The 24,910-nt window shown below is 32.2% G+C and overlaps 1 protein-coding gene across 1 annotated transcript in view; it reads right to left on the bottom strand.

Moving 5' to 3' along the window:
* Nucleotides 1-588: 588 nt before the first annotated feature.
* Nucleotides 589-24,910, bottom strand: part of LOC126900591 (roundabout homolog 2-like) — a 43,535-nt gene continuing 19,213 nt past the window's right edge. Inside the window, exons 2-18 of the mRNA XM_050676415.1 lie at nt 18,638-18,943; nt 8,472-8,625; nt 8,272-8,402; nt 8,032-8,191; nt 7,425-7,591; nt 5,385-5,590; nt 5,023-5,323; nt 4,673-4,923; nt 4,286-4,597; nt 3,991-4,222; nt 3,601-3,910; nt 3,359-3,525; nt 2,953-3,118; nt 2,710-2,887; nt 2,510-2,636; nt 1,331-1,479; nt 589-1,256 (exon numbers count right to left, since the gene is read on the bottom strand). Of these exons, the coding sequence (XP_050532372.1) occupies nt 1,089-1,256; nt 1,331-1,479; nt 2,510-2,636; nt 2,710-2,887; nt 2,953-3,118; nt 3,359-3,525; nt 3,601-3,910; nt 3,991-4,222; nt 4,286-4,597; nt 4,673-4,923; nt 5,023-5,323; nt 5,385-5,590; nt 7,425-7,591; nt 8,032-8,191; nt 8,272-8,402; nt 8,472-8,625; nt 18,638-18,943 (3,485 nt within the window). The 3' untranslated portion in view covers nt 589-1,088. The remainder of the gene's footprint in view (nt 1,257-1,330; nt 1,480-2,509; nt 2,637-2,709; nt 2,888-2,952; nt 3,119-3,358; nt 3,526-3,600; nt 3,911-3,990; nt 4,223-4,285; nt 4,598-4,672; nt 4,924-5,022; nt 5,324-5,384; nt 5,591-7,424; nt 7,592-8,031; nt 8,192-8,271; nt 8,403-8,471; nt 8,626-18,637; nt 18,944-24,910) is intronic.

Raw genomic sequence — 24,910 nt, 5'->3', positions numbered from 1 at the left:
TCATATTTTAATTTATTTTTTTTCCAGTGGCATAGCTATAATTTCATAATAGGATGGGCATATTAAAAAATCTACAAAGTTTCAAATTTTGAATTTTTTTTGTTTATCATTTTATTTTAAAAATGAATAGTGTTATCAATAAGGGGGTGGTAGGGGTATCCTGGTTATGCTACTGTTATGGGATCTTGGGTTGATTGAGTACTGATCAGCATTTACTTGTTATTTAGATTTATGTTACATATTATGGAATTTTTACTCTTTATGGTAATTTAGTTAACAAAATTTACTCCACATCCTCATAAAAATCATATATAGAGTATTTAGTATGTAAAGAAATAGGTCAGTTGTTACAAACAATGAGAACAATTAAAATCCGTTTTCTTACTGAACACCCTATATAGAATCGCCCCGGGTAATAAATTGTGTGTTACTAAATCTAACTTGAGCAATTTAGTTTATGAGCAAAAATAGCTTTAAATCCTAGTTTTGTTTTATACATTTTTTTAGTTACAATTGAATGTATTGGTGCTATGGAACCAAATGAAATCATGTTGGGAGTGTAAATGAATGATAAATGAAAACAATATATTAAACAATAAATGATGAGTTTAATAAAAATTTATAGAATACAAAAATTTACATTGGCACTTTACATTGTAAATTACAATTTAGTATATGGTTATATACATAGATTTTATAAGTAAAAAACGGCCAATAACTTGAACACATATTTTCGAGTATTTTACGTATTAAAATAGGTGCTGGAAAGATGTTTTAGAACAATTTTGGTTTCAATAAACATTTTCATCTTGTACAAAAACGACTAAAGCATTCTTATTCATACTCGACGCTCATTACTGTTGCAACTAGTAGAGGTCGGATAATGAACCCTTAATAGAGACTTTTTTTAACTACATCTAAGGACTGGAAGTCTTTAAAATGGTCATCAATTGACCTAACAAAAAACGGTTTGTTCGTACCAACGTTTTCCATTGTAGTGAAACGCTGTTATATTGTCCAGTCTTCTAATTCGTAGAGGTTCAGTCTATTAAATTTAACAATAAAAGATATAGACACTATTTAAAATTTTACAATATCATATTAGAATCTGCAATGTCATTTTGCGACCGTTGCAAACTGTTTTGAGTGACTAAATCTGGCGGCATATTGCAATCGCTGTTGTAGTTAGTTGTAAAATTAGGCATAGTGGATGGCTCGACGTAATGGTAACCGTTTGATGAGCATGTCGTGCGTACCTAAGAGCAATATATAAATTAAAATTGCTTCTTTAAGCGTACCTGAGTAACACAAATGTAATTAATATACTAACCATTGCTCGCTGTCGTGAAGAGTACTGAGGGTAGTTGTTGAATCTTTGCGAACCACTCATTTTTTGGTGGGCGACTTCATTAAACGTTTTTCGACCACAACCACTTAGTATGACTGATACGGGAACACCGTGCATGTTTCCACAATCGTCTATAAATTTATCGTTCAATAAGTAATATTGCAATAACCTAATTGCCAAGTTTTTAAAATGTGAAAATTATTTTAATAGAATGATCAGTTGAAATTTCATAAAAGAGCTTAATAATATTTGTGAAATACAAATTTTTTACAAACGTTATTTTCAATATGGATTTTAACTCTCATTTTAGTTTACACGAGACTTAAAGCTTAGTGAATAGAATGTAAATATGAAAGCAACTCATGTTATTTAAATTGAGTTTATGTGGTATATATAATTGATAATTTATCACTCGTGGTTAATATTATTTAAAATTAAAAATGCATTTAAAATATTTATTTAAAACTACAAAATATCTAAAATATATAATTTAAAATATACATATATATGTATTTCGGGAACAATGTTATCATTATCAGTGCTAAAACATACACATAATATACAATTAGTGTATAACAGCAATAGATGAGTTAAATAAGAAATGAATCTTTATATCTCAGTAATGTCTTGGTAACTGAATTTTCAACTGTTAGGAACTAGATTTTATAGATTTTTTAATAATATTATAGAAAAAAGTACCTTAATATGTGCATTGGAAATAAAAATATATTTTTAAGAAATTACCTACAGTAATAGTCGGTAACAGTTGAACAACTACTTCAAAAACAGTTTTTCTAGTTGTTACAAAATTTCAGTTTTTGTGAATGAATATTTTTTATAAGGTTAGTAAATTTGTACTATATTATGACTTTAATTTTATTATTAAAATGTATATACTCTAGATTTTTATTTTTAATTTATGTAAAGTTCACAGTTTTTAAAAATTGTAAATTCTAGTGATATTATTATATTGATCATAATATGAACAATATAAATTGTTTTTCCATTACTATATTAGAGTAATAAAATTACCTACGTTCATATATTAGGGTAATTCCCTTTCAGTGTTTAATTTTTTTAGAATTTATTTTTAACTATTAGAAAATTATGGTACTACTCAACATTTTTTTACAATCAATTTTTATGTGTTACTTAAATTACCTGAGCAATTTTGGCAATCATTATTACTAGAACAACAACTATATGCGCTTTCTGAGTAAACGTGTTGACCTCGATAAATATTTGCGGATGCATAAGCGGCGTCATCAGAATTCCTCCTGATTTGGAGCTAACAATTCAAATTATCAATTATTTATTAAAAAATTATTATCATTCATATAGAAAACAAAGTAGATTTTTACATTTCTAGAATTTGAATTTGATACTAATGTTGTAGTGGCATAGGGTGCTGGAGATGATAAATCTCTATCTTTTACAAATGTACTCATTGTATTTGGATTAACTTCTGCATAGTCTGCGATTTCCGGTAATAATTTCTGAATTGAATCTTTTTCGTTGTTTTCAATATCATGATGAGTCCTTATATAAAATACATTTAATTAAAATCTATCTTCAAATTTTTTTAAAATATTTTGGTCATTTACCAGTTATGCTTATGGTATGAATTAGAGTCTATAAAAAGACATCTCTGGCTGTTTGATACGCTATGTTCGGATTGTAAAAATGCTGACACTTGTCCACGATGTGCTGCATCTAATGTTGTTTTGAAACTGGATGAATATGATAACTTATTGACTGGATTTAATGAATCTAATAATTATAAACATGATGTAATACTTGTAGAAATAGCTAATTATAGTAGCGTATTTTTTTACCCCCCACGGTGGGGGTCCGAACCTCCCCACGGACTTAAAATCACAGTAGCGGCGTAGTGGAGGGATGAATCTCCTCACTATTCTTTGTTATAAAAGCCATTTGAGATCCCTTATACAAAATTTCTAAATACGCCACTGGCTCATTAGCATTTTAAAGTAAAATTGTAACATTTACCTCCTAAATGTGCCTTTTTTGCATCTAATTGACGATATCTTACATATAGTATAGCCGCAAATAATAAAATCATTAGAGTAATAACACCTGCCATTAACACAATAAACCAAGGCTCGGCTACGAACTCTTTAATTTCTTCATGATCATTAATAACATCGTTGAAATTACTATATTTAGAAAAACAAAAAACAAGGTTATAATTAAAATTTTTGTTTATATTTAATCAATAAAGTTTTACTAACCTTATTTTATTTATTATATCTGTTGGTAATGGTATAGGGTCAGTGTAAGGACCAAATCCAATTTTAGTAGCAGCAGAAATCATTACTTTGTATCTTACCCCAGATGTAAGATTTGTCAACAAAAGTGTAGGTGTATTAGCACTGACTGTTACGTTACTTAACACGTCCCAATTAATACCTCCTTGAATGATTATTTGGTAATTAGTGATGATTCCATTATGTGAGTCATCTGGGGGAGGATCCCATTTCAGGTATACTGAGCTAGAATTGTATACTGTTGATACGACTCGTTGAGGTGGTAGTGAAGGGTCTGAAAAATACATTAATGTATATAAATATATATATTTGAGTTTTGACTTAATTTTATTTTTGTTAATAAATAATGCTTACAGTCTTCTAGTGTTTTAGCAATTCTGGAGTTTGATGGTCGTCCTTTGATATGTTTGTAGAATGGTACCAAAAAAAATATGTAAGTTACCGAAGGGTGTAATTGATTTATTACATAAGCACCAGAGAGTTCAGTTGTATTTGATAATATTTTCATCAGAGTAGATTCGTGTCCGATCGAATTTTTACCGCGATAGTATAAATAGAAACCTTCTAAAAATTCTCCATTAAGTACCTAAAATTGAAATATATAGGTAATATATTTTAATAAAATTGAATATCTTAAAAGGTAATATACCTCCCAAAAAAGTTTGATAGATGTCGAATTTACGGTTTTGATATCTATGAGATCTACTATGTGACCACCATATAACGTTGATTTCGCAATAGACATATCATGTGTGTAGTATTCATTATGGCGATATTCAGTTGGCAGTGTAACGCGATTTGAAAGATGACTAGGAGGAGAAAGACCGTGGGAATTTTCAGCGCGAATTAAAAATAAATATGATTGGCCAGGTTTTAAAAAATGTTGAGTAAAATGTGTTGATAATAGCCTGCGAGTTAATGTGACCCAGCCGACGTTTTCACCATATGTAAACATTTCCACCTGTTATCAATAAATTATGTTTAAAATTGTTCCAAAATTCATAAATCTAACTATTGTATCATAGTGAGTGTATACCTGATATCCAAGCAATGGAGACGATCCAACTTTTCCGTTACGACTCCATGATAATGTTACTGTTGTATCAGTGTGGTTGATGACAGTTAGTGAACTAGGAGCTCCAGGAAATGTCGATGGATCTGGAGATCTGAAGAAACCGACGTTCGGATTTTTTGGCGATTCCATTTTTAATTCAGCACTCCAAGAAGCTTTACCATTCATAGAAGAAGCAACACATGTGTAAATTCCGTTATCACTCTTCTGTAAATCTAAATTAACAAGTATTATTAACTTTTATGTATCAATTTACTTAATTATATTTAATTGATGATTACAAAACTATAGATAATAATCAATTTTGAACTTACTCATAATTTGTAAAGTACCAGTTTCTGTAATATTAATTCTAGGCGTTTCTGGAGATAGAGGTGAGTCATCTTTGTACCACGTTATTACTGGCTGTGGATTGCCAATTGATTTGCATACTAAGTTTCCGATTGAATTGTATGGTAATGTTTGATTAGCTGGACCATATTCTATAATAGGAGGTAAAGTATCTTCATGAGAAGCTGTGGTCACTGTTAAAGTAGCTCGCCATTCGTCTGATCCAGCTTCATTTATAGCCGAACACATAACAACCAAATGATTATGATGTTCTTTGTTTACATTCTAGAAAACGAAAAGTTATTTACTGCTTAGCATATGTCAATCACTAACTTCTTCCACTTACATGAATAATAAGGGTTGACACAGAGTCCTTTGTGACTTCTGCGTGGAATTCGTTCCAGCTTTCATTAGGGAATATAACTGAATCATTATCTTGTAGAGACCAAAACAATGTTGGCTTGGGATTACCTCTAATACCACATTCAAATATAGCGTTGCTACCTGCCGATACATGCGTATCTGCTGGTCGTTGTGCAATGAATGGTACAGCTGTAATAGAAATATTAAGTTATTAAAATTCAGTTATTTTCACATTTAAATTAATTATTATTTAAGTTTTTTCAAGTTTTTATTTATTTTTAATTTTATTATACGTCTCGACACTTAAACAACTTTTTAATACAACATTATTGTCCGACGAGTGCTTTCAATTTATGTGAAATTCACATATAATGAACATATTTAAAAATAATTAAAATAGTTCAAGAAAAATAAATTTAAAACTAAAATACCTAGACTTTGAAGCTAAAAAAACTTGAAGGAATTAATTAGTATTCAAATATTTATAATTTCTATTAATAAATTAAAAAGCCATTTACTAATGCAGTCTTTATTTAAATTTTTCCAATGAAAATGAATCAGAGCGAATAAATTATTGTGATGTAATAGTTATAGAAGAAAACAAATCAAATAGTTTGTTTGTTTTCTGTTTTATCTTCACTTAAAATCATGAAATTAATTTATGACGTCAACGGATTAAATCCGCGTTAACAGCTCAACAATAGTCTGTCAGTGGATATGAAGTTTATTAATGCACCAATGGGAAGATCAAGAAATGTCAGTGAAGATTTCATGATGACATCGACCAACACAGTATACATGTTTAGCAACAATAGGCCATCTAAGATTAGTAATAGTAAAGTCATTTGATTAATGTAAGAGACACGGGACAAAACAAAAGCCACAGAGATAAAGGGGAGAATATGTAAAGTTGGGTGGTTAGCAAGGGAAGCTAAGAATAGAAGTTGCCGAATTGTTTATATCGCTTTGCGCACAAGTTTTCATCATCAATACACGAGGAAGGTGTGGTTTAAAAAGCATCCTCGAGTCCTATTTTATGTATGTATATTGTACACATTGTTGTCTTGTCGAGAACAGTTGAAACTAAGGTGGTACAGAATATGCTTCTGTATAAAAAACATTGAAATTTCGGCCAAGTAAAATAATTAAGGGCTTAAATCTTCATAAAAATAGCACGTACTATTGAGGCGAAGAAATAGGAAAGTGTTTAAATAACTAACACATACATGTGTTGCATATGTAAAATATAATCTAAGGCTCCTAAAAGTTTTTATTTATCATAAAAAATGTTTATATTTAAACTTAAATATATTATCAGGGCTTTTCAACAGTTCAATTAGTTAGCATGAGTTTTTCACTACAATAACCAGATTTAGGTTAGTCTGATACTGTTAGATTGACTTATACGTGTAGTTATTTTAAAATTGTTATCTTTTTTAGTTCAAAAAAATGTTAAAACTATGAGTGTTTAATTTTTGTTATACCTCGATATAACTCTTTAAATGTAAAATAATTAGACTTTAATCACATTGATTGACACGCACAGTATTGTATTTTGTCTTTGCAATCGAAAGAACTTTTATTACAAATTTTTTGTTAATACCAAATGTCATCTAAAACGTCCGTGACGGAAAGAGTAGTTTAACGCGTGACATTTAGTGTCTCGGTTGTACAGAACATTAACCATCGAATTTAACTCAACTATTTCTTTGAAACTTTCAGTCGTCACGTGGGTTACAAAAGAAAAAGTCGTTTACATATTTTATATAGTTAATTACAAATTTAGTTTTGTTATTTAGGTAGTATACAGATTTTTCAAAGTTAAGTGCTAAATGTGAATAAGTATACAACTAGACATAATATGTTGCGTCAACCGTTCATTTTATTACACAAATTGAAAAATAAACAAATATTGCCGCTTTTTTAAAATTTAAAATAACATTTTTTTAAAATGAAATCACTGTTTTTAATTTTAGCTTTAAACGATTTTTAATATAATATCAAAATACATCTTTCTACTTACAATGAACAGTCAGCGTGGATGCGGCATTTACTTTTCCCTGATGGTTTTCTGCATGGCACACGTACTTGCCTTCATCTTCCGGACTCACGTTGTCTAATCTCAAACTGCCGTCTTGCGTTATGTAAACGTGCTCGAATGTATCCCTGTCTCCAGAAAGCTTTTCGTTCCTAAAACCGAAACATCCATCATTTTTATCGGTTATGCAATATATTAAACAAACATCATAGACCGGTATGGTATTTTGGAAATGTTAATATTAAAGTATAACTGAATGCAATCAAAACACAATGGATATAAATCGTTTTTTTAAGAATATTGCATGTAACAAAAATATTTTATTTATCGATGTCGTTTCATTTTCTTATTGTACAAATATTAAGAGAAAAGTAAAAATGCCTGCAATTATTATGAAGACTTGAGAAGATATGAATATGAAGATTATTATATCAAAATAACGCTCTTATCTCATCTGCCTTCTAATTGTAGGAATAATTATTAATTTATATTATATTAGATTACTTGATAATGAAATGTTCAATTATTATTAAATACTAATGTAACATTTTTATAATAAAGTTTCTTACAAATTTAATCATTGTAATATTACCTAAAATGATTTGGGCGTATGTGCTGTGTTACTCCATTGGCAGAAATTTTCTTCCACAAGATTTCAGGCTGAGGCTGTCCTCCTATTTTGCATTGTAGTTGTACACTAGAACCAGCCATGGCAATTGTATCTTTGGGTGCTTGAATCACATACGGTCGCACTAGATACCAAATAAGAAGTTACATTTATATTTTATATAGTAAATTTCAACTTAGATTTCAACAGAATTTGTTTACTAACTTTGAGCAGCTAATAAGACTGGTTTAGACTTTCGAATTCCGGCCGCATTACTGGCAACGCAAGTATAAGATCCGTCGTCTTCTGATCTGACGTCTCGTATAATCAAATTACCATTTCCTTCGACTATCCATCTAAATAAAACATAATTATTAATTACATTTATTATGTTTATAAAAAAAATTCCCAAGACTAGAACATACCTGTTTTTATCGTCTTCTGGCATAGGCTCTCCGTTCTTATGCCAAGTAACGGACGGTTCGGGATGACCTTTGGGAGATTCGCATTCCAAAACGACTGTGTCCCCGGATGCCGGATTTGCGTCTTTAGGTTGTACGCGAAAGTCTTGTCTCAAATCTGAAATAGCCGAAGGTATACACTTTAAGAATGCTGAATGATCTTTACTAGTCAAAAACTTTGCTTGGCTAAAGAGATTATGTCAGGAGAATAAACTGTATATGCATGCATAAAAAAAAAATAATAGTAATAAGAAAAACAACGTCTCTGTACGTGCTTGCTTAATGCACAAAAAACAGGTGCAAACGTTAATACTCAAGTGGGTAACTTGCGACCCCTCCGCCGTCGCCGTTGTCTTAGGAGCCATAAAAGTTTAGTGCCGCTTTGTTTCTGCAGGCGAGAGGGAGTTTCTGATGCAAATGAGATGAGGGGGTTTCGCCAAGTGCCTAATAAAACAACGTCTTCCTCTTAGCCTCCGCAGGTCTGTTGAAATATCGTTGAAATCCAAAATGATCATTTTTTTTTCGTGCATCCCTTATTCTATCCTCACCGATACAGGATGATGCTTTTTTGCCTTGTCTCAGTAAGGCGTGGTTGCCATTTCCCTATGATATCTTCCCCGCTTTAATACATGTTACCGTAACTCGGTATTTGTCGGTACACGACGCCAAGACGGGACGACCAATTGGTAGAAGCAAAAGACTAAGACACAACACGTTATGCAGAGGGCTTTGCCTTAACGATAATGAAGTGTACGGATAACGCGCACAACAATATCAACCCTCGAATACAGCCCACTTTGAATATCTATAAGTTATGGTTATCGCCACTCAGCGTTTACAACCTCAATGCATGCAAATGTCAAATTATCAATGGTGTACTGTGGCGATCTACGTGCGATCGTGCTCACTTCCGACTGCGGTTGAGACTTCACTATGGTGTATATAATATTATAGTAAAATAGGCTTGCTCGTTTTATGATAGTCTCATAAAAAAGGTACTTTGCCAATTCTTCAGTGTCCATAGAATACGCAACATATTTTATTAGAAGGATTAATGTGTTCATTTACTTTATTTACTTATTTTTAGAATGATACTGTTACATTGCATTAGAATTCATATAAAATTGATTAGGATACTTTATTGCTAACTAATTTAGTTTAATTGAGCTTTAAAATAAATATATCAAAAATTAAGTTTAGATCTAAACGCTGTTGACGCAAAATAATGATTTAACAATGCCGAGTACATTTTAGTTTATGGGTATTAGTAACAAGTTGGAAAGTGAATTCCTCACAAGTTAATGTAAAATTATTCGAAATAACTAAAAACATGTCAGTAATAATAGCTTTTAATGATTCATTTTTAGCATAAAATGGATGATCATGTATGAAACATGTTGTTTGATTATTTTTTTGTCACTTTAAAAGTGTCGTTGCAAATTAATAAACATAAAATTTTATGATTTTTTAGGTCATAAATTGTAAATGTAAATAGATGCTTTATATTTTAATCCTCATGCAGTACTTAAGCTACAACATAAAATGTACTATACCTCATTTTTTATCGTTACTAAGTGTTTAATGATATGCTGTAAATTTTAAAACGTTAATGTTAATATATTTTTAAAAACAAGAAACATAACTTGCTCATCGTCATACACGTAATTGCGAAATTGTAAAAATATATGCTCGACTTTAAATGACTATAGTTGTGAATGTTTTACCACATTTCTACTGAACATCTACTGATCATATTTTATATATATCAAGATTTCATCGACTTTCCAATATTTTACCTGTAAAATCGGTTTAAAGTATCAGCGTGACTGAATTACTTTTCATTTTATACGTTCATAGATTAAGGGTTATAGAGTAAACTAAATGTGTAATGCTTAAGCTCTTATATAGTCTAATTGGATCGTGACTATAAATCGTTTTGATCTGGTTGAATTTAATTAGACTGGTATCACGATAGTATTATATACTTGTACTTTAGTAAGATTTGCCGTACAAATACCGTCGTGGGATGCTCTGCGTTAGCAGTTTTTCAATTTTGACAAAGTAAGACCGATCTGTAGAGGCTGTAGTTGATTCGTTAAAACTGCCGGCGTATCCCTCGTGATGTGTAAGCATGATGATAATACACGGGATTTTACTGGAGTCCGGACACGACTAATTGATGGATGTTAGGCTTTACCGCTTGTTCTCTGCTACGATTCAGTCCGTATCATGTTACATTTGCAACCGACTGTCGTACGTCCGCGCGCAAAAAGAGATGGATGGCTAATCGATTTTTGCTTAAAAACAAACAACCGTCGGTCGACAGATGACGCGCCACCTAAGTGTGTATTATATCACGTGTTAGTTTATGTTCGTGACAAATGACGTGCGATGATATGCACTGCGCTTAATAAACGTATCTGGTTCCCCTGCGGGTTAATTTGAAAAGTTTTCACATTACCCGTTCGTCGAGTATGAAACGCCGTACGGCTCTATTCTTTTTCCGTGCACTCGTCTTTGAGTAATTACAAAACAATTTCAAATTATTGTTATTACCACAAGTGCGGCTAAACAAATACAATACCGCGGGAGCAGTCTCACAAGGCATACACGGTAATTATAATATAACGAACGGGACAACTCGATTGCGCAGCTTAGGGCTCATTCAATTTTAGTCATTACTCGCACACAAGTTATAATTATTATTCAATGCATCCCTTGAGTGACAACTCTTGTATTTATCGACGCTATGAAAGTTATAGAACTAACCGGAAGTCTTACCAGATTTTAGTTAATATTAACTGTTGTTTGTCAAAGAAGACTCTTTGTCACTTACTTTATCGCATTTGTTATTTGCTATGGTTTATAGTCTAGTGTTATGCGTTTATGCATTGATTTTTCGAAAGCTTTATTAAATATAAGCACGTATATTAGAAGTTTTAGTAGTTTATAACACCAGTAAATAAATTACTTTATTATTTATATAATACATAGAGTGCATATGACAGGAGTATTTTCACAAAAACTATTGATACATTATATTCAAGACACTCAACATTAGATATTTGTTGAATGAAAACATGTTCAAAAACATTGGCCTGTTTTCGAGTAAACGCCATGTCATGTATTTTTGGCTCGATTTTGTTCTGAAAGTTTTGTCACGTTTTTCTGTCATGTACTGTGAGAGTAAAAAATATAATTTTAACTTTAAAGAAATTAACGGTCTAATAATTAAAGTTACTATTTTTTACTGAAACATTTATTTCTAAAGGCTTGTGAATTACTTCCACAAATCAAAACTTGTAAGGAGAATAAAAAAAAAACTTTTGTATTGTAAATATCCAATTAAGCATTGCATTTACTATAACAGTTCATAAATTGGTATTAGTTTTCTGATAAAGCCAAAAGTAAGATGCAAGATTTTTCTTCTTTTTGATTCATAAAATATTTTTTTCATAGAAAAACCATTCAAATATTTATGTTTTGTGTATAAAAATAATTCAATGTGACATCGTTTGTTTGTTTGATCCTCGACAGACTTCATGTTTTTATACCGTTTGACAAATGTGAAGGGTTTATGATCTCCCGAGAAATAAAATCGATACATTATATTTCGTGCTTTGTTTACCCTTGAAGGCGTTAACACAATTTATCTTCCACGCATTTGGTTAGATCTGATAAAATAGTAGTGTCAAGTATCCCTCCGCCTAAATTGATAGTCAATAATGTCACTTTTAGTAGTCGGTAAACGTTGCCTCGAAATAGAAATAATAATAATCATGTTTGGTTTAGTAATAAATTTAACGACAGCTACTGTCGTTTGGAAATTACTTTCTGTCGTACTTTTAGCAAAAACGATTCCGTTTCAAGAAAAGGTCAACGATACCTATAAAATACACTGTATATACCTAAGCTTATTTATCATCAGCTACATGACAAACTTTCCAGTGTTTTTTCTCGTCGGTACTGTAAATAAACCCGCAGTGTAAAATTAAATTACGAGTAATTGCATTGAGGACGTTGAAGCTTTGTCAAAGGCTCGTGAGGCGCCCTCGGTATACCGGAGTGTAGTAGGTACACAGATAAAAGTAATTATACCACCGATATTCACGTAACACAGCTTTGCGACCGTTCAGAAGACAAAAACAAAATAGGTAACGACATAGGATGCGAACGTTCAAAGAGATATGGGGGAGGATTCGGAAAGGTTGGAAAGAGAAAGGTTGGCACACGTATACATTTAAATTGCTAGCTAATAAGCGTTTATATGGCCAAAATTCCGTTAGCTACTACTAGAAATTTCGTTATAATGCGATGTACCCATTTTCTGTACTTTGCCAAGCTATACTATAATAATATAAACTCCAGTGGCTAATAAACGCGAGTCGCCTAGTAACAGGGACTTGTAAATTTCCTTTTACGGCGGAAACTATTAAATACAAGGCCCGAGAGATGTAGCACGTGTTTTAATTATCAAAGTCGAGCGTACCTATGTTGGATTTAATTTAACTGCACAGAGCCATTGCCATACCGTGTTTTTAATTATTTATTTATCGAGTAATCTAACATGGTCTTTAATTTTCGGGAAACGTATGATAATAGTGTCAACAAGTGGGACTATGCCTCGGCGAAATTCAATTAGGTAAACTAAAACGGTTTTCGTGTAAACATTTTGACTAATCGAGTTCGACTTTCATTTATTATTCAGTCGTCGAGAGACGAGTGCTCACTCGAATATTTGGCACATTTTTAAAAACATCAATTCATTTTTGACAGTATAAAATGATTATTTGAATTTTTGTATTTTTAAACAAAAATGATATACTGACATTTAGCACGTCAAAGCGACAATAACCACCGAGTTTCCTTTGTGACTACGTTTTGACTGACAGCGATTGCGGAGGTTTATCGATAGGTAATGCATTTAAAAATATATTTTTTATATTTGATTAAACTCATCGTTCAAAACGCTATCAATAATTGTTTGAAATAATGCGGTATTATTATGACAAGTTACCCGTACCAGTAACGCAATTCATTCGCCTCGTTTTACAATCCTGACAACTTATTTATTTTCTAGACAATCAATATATATATATATATATATTTGTCTATTTGCTGATTAAAATGTATTTGCTTGATACGAATATTGTACGATTTTAATTATCGAAAGTCCAATGATGGACAAAGTGAAAAGGACAGTCGACCGCAAAAGTTTTTATTATCAAGTGTTCTAGTGCGTTTGCTTTTTAAAGTACATGAATTGTGTTTGATCAAGTATGAAATAGGTCTATAGAATTCACTTTACGTTTGTCTGTTTGATAAATGAACTTTAAATAATACCTACCCGGCGGCGTTTACTACCCAAGAGAATCGATTCCTATATACACGTTTTGAAATATTATTTTGGGCATTTGGTACTTAAATACTACATCGCTTGTACAAATCATTTTGAATAATCAACTACGGTTATGATAGCCATAATGAGAAGATGATGAATTCATATCGATGTAACCATTCGAGTTAATAAGACCTATTATGTACTTTCAGTCAGACGAATAAGTTTGGTAATTCGACATGGCTTCTCAAATTTTCGCCAGTTGTGTAATCCACTCCAATTGTATTGGGTTTCAAACAAAAGTTTCGAGTTTTGAAAAGAAAACCAACTCTGAAATGCACAATCATAATTTGTTTTTGAATGAGTAATTCGTGTGTGAATAATTAAAAGCTACGCTATTCTTATATTAGATGTTGTAATGGCTGAAAGAAAGAATCGATTAAATCTCGAATCTCTTTAAGCTTTTGCATCGCACATCACTTAAAAATGTAATTTATCGCTTCGACGGTTTCTCTTCATCGGCGTGTTTTCTAAACGTGTTCCATCTGCCAAATATCTGCGACTATGTTAGAATACCATTTTTTTTACGCAGAAAATAGATTCAAGCGAAGTAAAATTTGTGTTTATGTTAAAAGGCGGTCAAATGAGGGTAGGAAGTGATCGTTTTAACGGGAACGATAATAAAAATTAGTTATAAAATCGGCCAAAATTTTGCATACTTGTCAAAATTATGGCACAATATAGGCCATGTAATTTACATCCTGATTGCGAGACCATCTGCTCGTCTTTGGGGAGGTTTCCCGATTTTTCGCATAGACAACAACAATGCGTTGTTGCGGTTATTTTGGTATTCTCATTGTTGCACGCCTCTGTTCTCGGCCAAAACGAACAAACCATCGTGGTGTCAATGTTGTTTAGCATATAGTATTCATTATAACGCTGTATATAATATTTTATTGTTATAACTATTATTATTATAGTCGCCTATGTAACAATAACAATAATAATCACAGACATTGGCAATTTCGACCACTCAAAACAGCGAGCCAACGTTATTAGTAACTGTACTTATAATAAGTTATCGATTTTTCACGTCGTTTGCCGCGTAGCGATATTATTTGTTGCAAAAATGTTTAATGGCCTAAGCTTTTTTAAACGAATCTCGTGGTTAAAGTAACTACTACCTGCTTAAACATTTTAGTCGATATAATTTAAAACGATTTATTACTGTTTTGCTGTAATTATGTATTTAAACTCAGCTATAAAAATTCAATTAAATCACGTCTATTATTTTCAACCTTTGTTTGCTATGTGATTACAAAGCAATGTTCCCTTTTTAATATTTTGACAAATAAATGACAAAATAACGGCAATCCATATTTAAAATTTATAGCTTTATGTTTTTTAACTTGTTATTTACAATTGTTTTGTACCTTGTGTGTTATATTGTATTTGAACTACGATAAGGGTTTAAAAAGTAAACGTGAGCTTCCGCTTGTTCATACAGTAGCCAATCAACAAACTATTTGATTTATTAAGTTATTACTACGTGTATAAGTTGTGCACTAAAATATTTTTTAGTATATCGACAAAACAACCGAAAAAGCGTTTACGACTCGCGTGATACCGAACCCAAAAAAAGGCTAGTTAATGTTTTAAACTTCTAGTTGATATCTTAATTGAACTTGAAGTAATTACTCATTTCTATAAACTGTTTTTCGCGGGATATGGTAGGTCGAGTCATTCAAGCGTATCCAAATGTATTGAGTTTATTTTTTGTTAAAATTGTAATTTATTTCGATTACATCACATCGATACAAAATGTAATTTATGTTTCGCATTTAAAGTTAGAAAAAAATACATTGATTATGACAGCAGAATGATTCTATAAATTTCATATTAAATCTCAGGTATCAATCAACGGAATTGATTTCACAGAAAAACGTGAAAAATAATTTATTGATGCATCTCTGGCATAATATTATTATGTGTATAATTTGCCGTTTTATATGTATATATTTTTAAACGTCGTACCAATATGATTTTATTGCATTTTTACTAGCAACTATAAATTAAAATATCGATTTTACGGTAGAATAACATTTTATATTTCTTTTATGGGGTCGATAAATTAATTGACGGTCAGACCGTTCATTAGAAACATATAAAATAAGCTATTTATTTTTGCTACAACGAGTGTAAAAATGGCGGCCTAGTGTCAAGATTGAATTCTTGTAGAGTGCTGAGTAATATTTATTTAGCCCTACTCTAGACAGGACTAAAAATATGTCGACAATCGATTCCGTTAAATGTCAGCCAAACAATTTGACCGGTGCCAAAAACATCAGCCCCCCTTTAATGACTTACTTGTGCAGACCGCCACATAAAGAGTAATGAGATTCGATGCATTTTGTTTTTAAACACAGCATTGTGTAATTCTCTTGATTGGAATTTTACGACACAAGTCATCGTTAAAAACTAAATAAATATATCGTAATAGGTACGTATTGGAAAAAAAACATTTATAATCAATTCTTTCGACGACAAATCTAAAGATCAACGACAAATCTAAGAGAGACAGAAAAAATATAGAAAATTCACTATTGAGACGGGAAAAATCGGCTGTCAAATGGGAAATGACAACGGAATGCAATCCGCACGATAATGGATTGAATTTGTTTGCAGTCCCGACACTGTAGTACATAATCACGATGTGAACGCTTTGTTTTGTATTGCCATTGGTATTCCCGTCACAATATTCTTTCCACGTCATGCGATTTTTTCTTTCTCTAATTTAATTTTCTGTTATTGCGCCACTTAATGTCACTTCAAAAATTATAAATTAACTGAAAAACTTACGAAATAATGTATGGTATGCATTTTTGGAACAGCACTTTTTTAAATAATTCAAGAGTGTTTGTCATTTAAAAAGACTTTGTGCATGAAATGAGTTCATCATCTGCTTGTTGATAATACATTATCGGGATAGTCAATTCAATTACTTTTATTTGATCTTAGTTTTTTTCCAATTCTTATTGCAATCTTTTATATCCATTAATTAGTGTATGACTGACTGCTTTGAACGTATGTATTAAAAATGTCGAGAAAACCAGCCGCGCGGTGGTTCCTTTGCTCTCTTCAAACGTCTCCCTAGGGAACATCAAACAAGACCATTTTTCCGGCAATGTTTGTCTTCGCCATCTCTTCCTCTCACCCTATCGTTTGTTTCGACCTTTGGTCTGCTGTACGCACATTCGTTGTTTTCACTCAATTCCCGTGTCCAAAGAAAACGGCTTCCGGTCGTTTGTTTTGCGCTTCAATAACCATCTGCACCCTCCTACGCGTGTGTTGACCGAACTCTCTCAGCACCGTTTTCGACAAGTCAAACACGCATGCGAATTAAAGAACCTATGCCAGATTAAATTATCGATGACGGCCGTCTCCCGAAACGAGGGAGGCATTGAGTGTTTGTTCAATGGTATTAGTAGTTATACTAACTACATAGTACTATATATACTATGTACTTAGTGAACTACTTTATATAATGCCATGTATTTTATTATAGTTTAATGTATTTTTAGAAAATCATTTATTTTTTGTTTGGTCGAGATGGTATCGTGATATCTAAGTCGGATTAGAAGCACTATGTGTATTATATCATACATTTGTTGTTGGCCATACAGGGAAGTCTACGTCCTTCTTTGAAGTATTATATATTTTATTCGGCTGAAGGGGCATCGGAAACACTGATCGGCGCAGTTGTTGTCACGCTGCATATACCGTTTTATGTGCCGGAACAAATGTAATTAATGAAAAATAAAGGTCAATCACTGCAGTGCAACGGCGTATGCCGATGAAATTTCACAACCATGAGACAGCCGTGCAAAAGAATTATGATACGTACATAGTCGAATTAAGTTGTCCGGAAGAGTGCCGTATATAATGACAGCACTCTTGTAATGCGTTTTAATGCTTGTATTGACGTATAATGTCGTTAAAAGGAATTACAATGCCACCAAAATTTATATTTATGGTCCTAAGAAAAAAGGCATGTGTATCCATTGTAAACCACAAATGATACGATGGCATATACTGCAGGAAACAATAAAATGTTTAATTAGATATGATTAACATCCGGCATTTGTAAGAAATACTTTGAAATGCCTTGTTTAATTTCTCAAATACTCTAAAGGTCTTTCACGGTTAGCGAAATGAGAAACTTCAACAATCCCGTAAATAAATTTGTCGGAGAGGGAAAAACTTGGAAAGTTTTCAGAGTACTCAAGTAAATTTCGAAACGACGTTGAATCGATTAAATCGTTAAAGTTTCCAACTGCAAGTGTTTTTTTTTTTGCTCGAGACATTTCTTCTTGATTAATGATCTTTGCGAGACATTGAATGCGGGGTGAACTCTAAAATGATGTTACATGCGCCGATACAGAAGCTTTTGGATGACCAATCACTTGACTATTATCAGCTGCTTTTGACATAAAATCTTAGTATACAAACGTTTCAAACATGTTTTATTTGCTTTTCGTAATATTTCTATTAATACTATTTTTAGCAAAAAATGCATTTTCTTTTATAACAGTAAAGGTCTGCCAAAAAAACATTCTATATATTACAATAGTCAGTCACGTAGATTTAGATTATTAATAATGAATTTAATAGAATAAATATTTTATAACCTTTAGTAAAAAAATGTTGACTAATTAATTTTAACACATCAATATTAATTGGATTTTTTTATTTCATTAAAAATAATTTTGTAAAAAAATTATTATTAACTTACATGTAACTACTAGATTGGCTTTTTTACTAACGGCTTCACCTAAGGAGTTGAAAGCAATACACCAGTATGTACCGGAGTCCGAATCTCGTTTTCCGTGTGCTGCTTCTAAGAACAAAAGAGATCCATCCGGCAGCAAAGCTTTACGACTGTCTCTGGCAGTATCTACTGGTCGACCATCCTTGTACCACTTAGTCTCAGGTTTCGGCTGTCCGTCTGATTTGCAGTTTAACGTAGCGGGTTCATGTAATGCTACAGTCATGTCGGCTGGATGCTCAATAATCCGAGGTGGGCGACCACAATTTACGTCTAAAAATAATTAAATATAGATTTTAGTTTCCTTAGTACAGTAATAGCTTTAATATTGTATTAGGACACTCATGTGCTTTAGTAAGTGTCAATTTGTGCTTACAATATTATATATTGGTTAAGTTTAACTTCACTTTAAATATTGTGTAGCTACCGGATATTATTCAAGAGAGGTCTATGGAAAACAGTAGTGGAAAGCTATATAGTCAATGAGGGAAACTCTAGGCGCGGGTTTAATGTCGTGAATGCTAATACATGATGAAGCCTTTAACCGACTTTGTATTCTCAAACAGTTTATACATTCTCGGATGGCTGTTGTGAGCGATATATCCTAGATATTTAATTTAATAGATATATTTTTAATGGTTAAATATATTTAAAATAATGATGTGATTAAATTCAAAGAATAAACGTGAGTGTAATGTGACTACAACAAACTTAATGAATTCACACTATGACAAGTGTTTGCAAAAGCAATGTATCTACTCAAATTTAATGATGACAAAAAATTTAGAAAAACTCCGTTTTTAATTTTTTTTTTTATCCAAAAACAAATGTAGCAAATGAATGTGTACACAAGGGAGATACTTTGCTTTGCCGGTCAAGTGCTGTCATGTTGGATGTACGAAATGAGTGTGTCGGTAATATAAAAAGTTCTACTAGCTTGAGTTGACTAGCTGAGTTTCAAATTAACATTTCATTCTCCTTATGTTTATCCAATGGCGAATTCATTGTTGATGTTATTATATTCAATACAAAGTTCCGGTGTATATTGTAGTGAATACAACACACTAGTCTGAGGCATGTCTTTTGCCGTAAAAGGTAATTTGGGAGAGAGCGATGGAGAAAGAGCTGTTTTTATGAAAACATTTGTAGGGTAGGAAATTGTGACTCGAAAAGTTCCATGTTTGAGACGCATGAATTCTCAATTGCAAGTACAATACGTAGATATAAAATTATAAAACAACACCGTCGACGATGGCGCAATTTTCAAGTCATTTGCTGGAGTGTTAAACGAAAAGAACACTCACAAACAATCTATTTAATGAAAGCAGCCAAGGAAGTTTGTTGTACCTAATAAAATAATATACATTTTATTAGGTACAACAAATTGTAATTTATTTGTGTAGTTTTTCAAATTGATTAAACTTTACCATTTTGAGTACAATATACAATATTATATTAATGTCATTTAACTAATTAAATGTTTATTAAGAGTTTTTAATAAATGAATAAAAATATATTATGAAAGAAAAAGGGTGATATGAGAAACTTAAAACTTATCATTTAAGTCCAATATAACTTTGATGATAGTCATCTAGTTAAACTAAGCGATTATCTTACATTTTTGAAAAATTATTGCTGTCAATCGTAGTCAGTTAAGTTTAGAAGTTTTACAGAAAAAATCATAAGCATTCTTAAGGAATTTACGCAGATGAACAGTGAAGAGTCAAAATATATATAGGAATATTCGTTTGAAGTTCACAAAACACAAATAAAATTATCATCTAAAACCACAATTCATTAAAAATAAAAAAAATATTAGTGAAATATATTTTACTGATTATTTCTCTTTATTAATTTTTCCATGTCAAGTAAACACGTCGCCATAATTTTGGAATTTTAACGTTGAAAAATTCATATTAAATAAAAACTTACAATAAAAAGGGCGAGGAATTGTACTTAGAAGAGAGTGGTGCGCTTTAAACTGATGTTAAAAAATTGCTGTGTATAAAGTATGTTTTGTATGTACAACGTATTCTTAAAAAAAAACAGAAGAAGAAAAGTGAAACAAAGCTTTTTTATTTTTATTGAACGCACAGCTTGTCTGTTTTAACAAAAACCCATGTAAAAAGCTCAGTTTTTAGTAGTGATGGGAAGTGAGTAATGTCGAGAGTGCACTTTGTTCTCGGATCACGGTTGACCCTTTCCTGTTCACAAAAAACGACAAGGCAAAAGAAAGAAGAAATATGTATATTAATTATGTACTTGTCGTCGTATATTCCAAGTGGTTGACAGCCATCGGTGGCTTTTAACCGATTAAATATTTCACAGTCTCATAGTTTTTAAAAAATGCCTTTTTAGCGTCAAAATTGGTAGTCGTCTTCTGGAAAAGAACGAACCACCTCCCCGAGGCTTGTCTTATTTACCCCTAGTGTTCTTTTTAGATTAATAAATTTAATACGCTCTGAAGTGATGCTTGACGGTAATAAACAGTGGAATGGAAGTATACTACGAGGAAAAGTCCAAAGGAGCTATTCTAATTATTATTGTTATTACATGTTGTCTACCATGAAAATTGATTACACTACTTGACTGTATACTTGAAAGACCTTCGTGTAATGTAACACAAACGTGGTTGTATTAGCTGTACAAATGATTGACTATTTTCTTTTGCTAATATATTCCTTATTTTCGGTGGACACGCTATGCTAATATTACTTGTGTAGCAAATTGGCTATTTTATTTATTTTTGATAGTATAAAGCTCGTCGTCCATACCCAAATTTGCACGGTTGATTGTGTTGAAATGATTAAGCTTCTTCCGCGTTTTGAGCTAGGTAATAGTGAAAAAATAAAATAAACCCTTGCCGAACAATTTACTTGGCTCTTTGCCACGGAAGGGCAAAAGAATCGTTTCGTTATCTTAAAGTTGGAAGTTCAACACGCCAATAAACCATTATGAACAAGTAGACGGTGGATTTCATTCATTGAAATTGAACTTCTTGCGGTAATATTGCAGTGTGGCTATACTTGTCAATCAATCCATGTGGGCGAACGACAAGGTTTAATTTATTTATGCGTTCTTAAGTCAAGATTATTTTTTCGATAAGAATTAATTTGTAAAAAGTGGAAGTTTTATTACCCATTGGCGTATTTCACGAAATAAAATCTATAAAATATAACGGGCGAGGGACTCACATCGAATTGTGTATAAAAATTGCTTTTGAAGAATTATTGCGATGAAAGTTAGAAAAAATAAAAATAATCTCAAATTGTTGTAACACAAAAAAAAAACTGCAATAAATAACTAGTTAAAACGGGTTTGTGCACATGTGAATCGTATACCTATATTTTGTTTTATAATTCCATTATGAAGTTTTCGAACGAAATTCCTATGAAGGAAAAAACGTAATCACAATACGTGCCTGGCGTTTGTATTATTATAGTTGGTTTTTTTTTACTTATTGCTCGTCCCGAAACGCTAAAGTTTATACCCTGCAGTTGTTTTTTCCTCGAGGCTTGTTCAAAACGACTATACTTGTTTGTATTATAGTTCGGGTCCATCAATAGTGCGCTATTAATCACCATCCTGAACGCGGTCTGCCGTTAGAGATAACAACGTTAAGGTAAAATTTCGGACCGACAGTGCAGGACGTAAACGTCGGAAAAGTTTGGGTCTTTGTTTTTCCGTTGTCCGGAGGTTGTTCGACAGAGATCGCCTTTTACATACTAATTATGCCATGTGTGTGTCTGTGTGGGATAGTATCATAAGGGATTCTCCCCCAAGTTGTAGCAGAACCAAACTACTTTACTTAATTGCGAATATACCGCAAAACTCGGGGGTCCTTTGTCAGGGCGCCGACCAAAATCGAGGAATTCTCTTATTTTTTCATCCCCCAAAATTTTACAGTCGTCGAACAATAGAAGATGGGGCGGTGTATTTATGGCGAAAATGCGCACATATCCTGTTGAATGGGCTGCGGATGCCGCGATCATGTACTCTTCATCGTTATATTGAGTGTGTGTGAAAATAATGTTATTGTATCGGTGGTGATAATCCGCATCGGGTCTTTGCGGTTGTTGTTGTCATCGAGTGTATACTAAGTCCGGCTGTGGCGTATAGTTGCGCCCGTCACGCTGAGATCAATAATAATGGCCTATTCGCTGAACGTGCAACTCTATACTCCTTTTCGAGTATGTGTATATGTCAATCCCATGGGGAGGCAACTGGAAATAATAATTTTTGCCTCCTGGGGTGATTCGTGTGCCGTAAAGGTTTCTCTAGTGAATTTAAACGATTTTATCTCGGGCTAGTCGAACTACTATTAAGCTACAATAATCGAATCGTTATGATTGTCCATTGGTTGAACTCGGTACATACGAGCAAAGAAACAAAACGAATATATTTTTTACGGTGGCTGATGAATAGTAATTGATTGCAAAAAAGTACGACAAGGGGACAAGGTTTAACGTATACTTGTGTATCGTTATCTAGGTGATCAGTGGGATTTTGTGTTTCCGTGTATGTAGACGTGATGGATTTGAAATGATCGATGAGATAAAAATGTGACCAAACACCTTCGAAATCGAGATCGATCAATGCCAAAAAGTAAATGCATTTGCACGAGTTCAAATCAATGAGCAGTATTTTAAATAATAACAACACGAAAAATAATCATTTATAATGTAACAGACTCAACTGTTATGTATTCGACTACATTATTATATTCATTATATTTGTGTAAAAAGACAGAAAGTTCCATTTCAAATATACGATGATTACAGAGTTTTAAAACACTAAACAAAGTGTAACATTTATAATTGCTGGAAAATCACTCATTTTTATTTTGTCATTTAATTGAGCACCTTTATTAGTTATTTTTAAAATAATTATATAGGCTTATGACGGAATGTTTTTTCTGTACATTATCATTGTTTTTTTAGGATCGTTTACTTTGAACAATACAGTCTACATTTATGCGTTTATATGGTGTCTAAACAATTAATTAAATTCACAGGCTTAAAAATATTTGCTTTGGATGGGCGTTGTGACAATACGTCACATAATATGAGATGGAGACTTTTTTCACTAAAATTATTACATTGTTGGTGTATTATATCCAATAAAATGAAATGCAGTAAATAACGTAGACTAAACTACATTGAAATTATTAAAGTTGTACTTTTATTTTTTTTTAATCTCACATTATACTGACTTTCATTACGATAATGCATTTGGTAAGTTGAAAAAAATCTACTTTGTTTCATTTTGAAGGTTTTTAAGTGCGTTCGAATTGAATTTTTGTATAGGAGTAAATTTTTTATTAGTTCGACGTTTTACTGTTTATTATTGTAGTTATGATGAATTATTAGCCGATTTTAGTGTTTAATAGAATAATATGTCAGATTGGTACTCGTTGGTTTCGTTGATAATTCTTAGACCAAAAACAGTATTAAATAAAAAATGAACGTCCCAGTACTCAATTGGTTGATTTGTTTTTTTTCAGTCTTAAACAGTCGCGTGTTCGTTAAAGTTTTAGTATTGCCTAAGTAATACTAAGAAGCTTATTGCACGAAATTTCGAGTTTACATGTTGTTATATAACAAAATTGGATATTTTAGCGCAACTACATCGCAAGTATTAACCTTAAACATAATTCCCATCCGATGCCATTAGATCAAAAACGGATGGCTTAGATGTAAAAGCGAAAAGCTCTGATTAAATCTTAGGAAATTAATTTACTGATATGCTCTATGATAATTTTGCCTGTACGTTAATTATCATAATGCGATTAGCATACGGATATGCACACGACAAGACATAACTCATTATTTTATCGTCTGTGCGATATAATGTTACAATATTTTATTTTCGTAAGTGTATACCGATCAGTCATTTGCGACACACAGAGCTCGTCGCACGTGTTATCAACGTAGTAACAATTAGAGTAATAATTATGATTAACGATCGGGTGACGACGTCGCTTGTTGCGATAAGACACATCTTGAAAATCACTTTACGCCTAGAGGGCAATTAAAAAAAAACAGCGTCGCCAACCCTTTCAGTTTGCTTTCGCAAAACACGCGACATCCGATCGAGCGTCGACGAGTGTGTACACGCCTGCAGTTGGCGGGTGACTTCCTCTGTCCTACCATTATAATAGTGGATCGGAAGAAGGGAGGATCGACAAAGAAGGAAATAATGTAATTTAGAATAATAAGGTGTCTCGCAAGTGCATGACGG

This window comes from Daktulosphaira vitifoliae, unplaced genomic scaffold (genome assembly GCF_025091365.1).
Source record: "Daktulosphaira vitifoliae isolate Bord-2020 unplaced genomic scaffold, ASM2509136v1 Scaffold_1, whole genome shotgun sequence".
In the NCBI taxonomy this organism is placed as follows: Eukaryota; Metazoa; Arthropoda; class Insecta; order Hemiptera; family Phylloxeridae; genus Daktulosphaira; species Daktulosphaira vitifoliae.
Note: the sequence above shows the minus strand (reverse complement) of the source record. Positions and strands in the feature narration are given on the sequence as shown.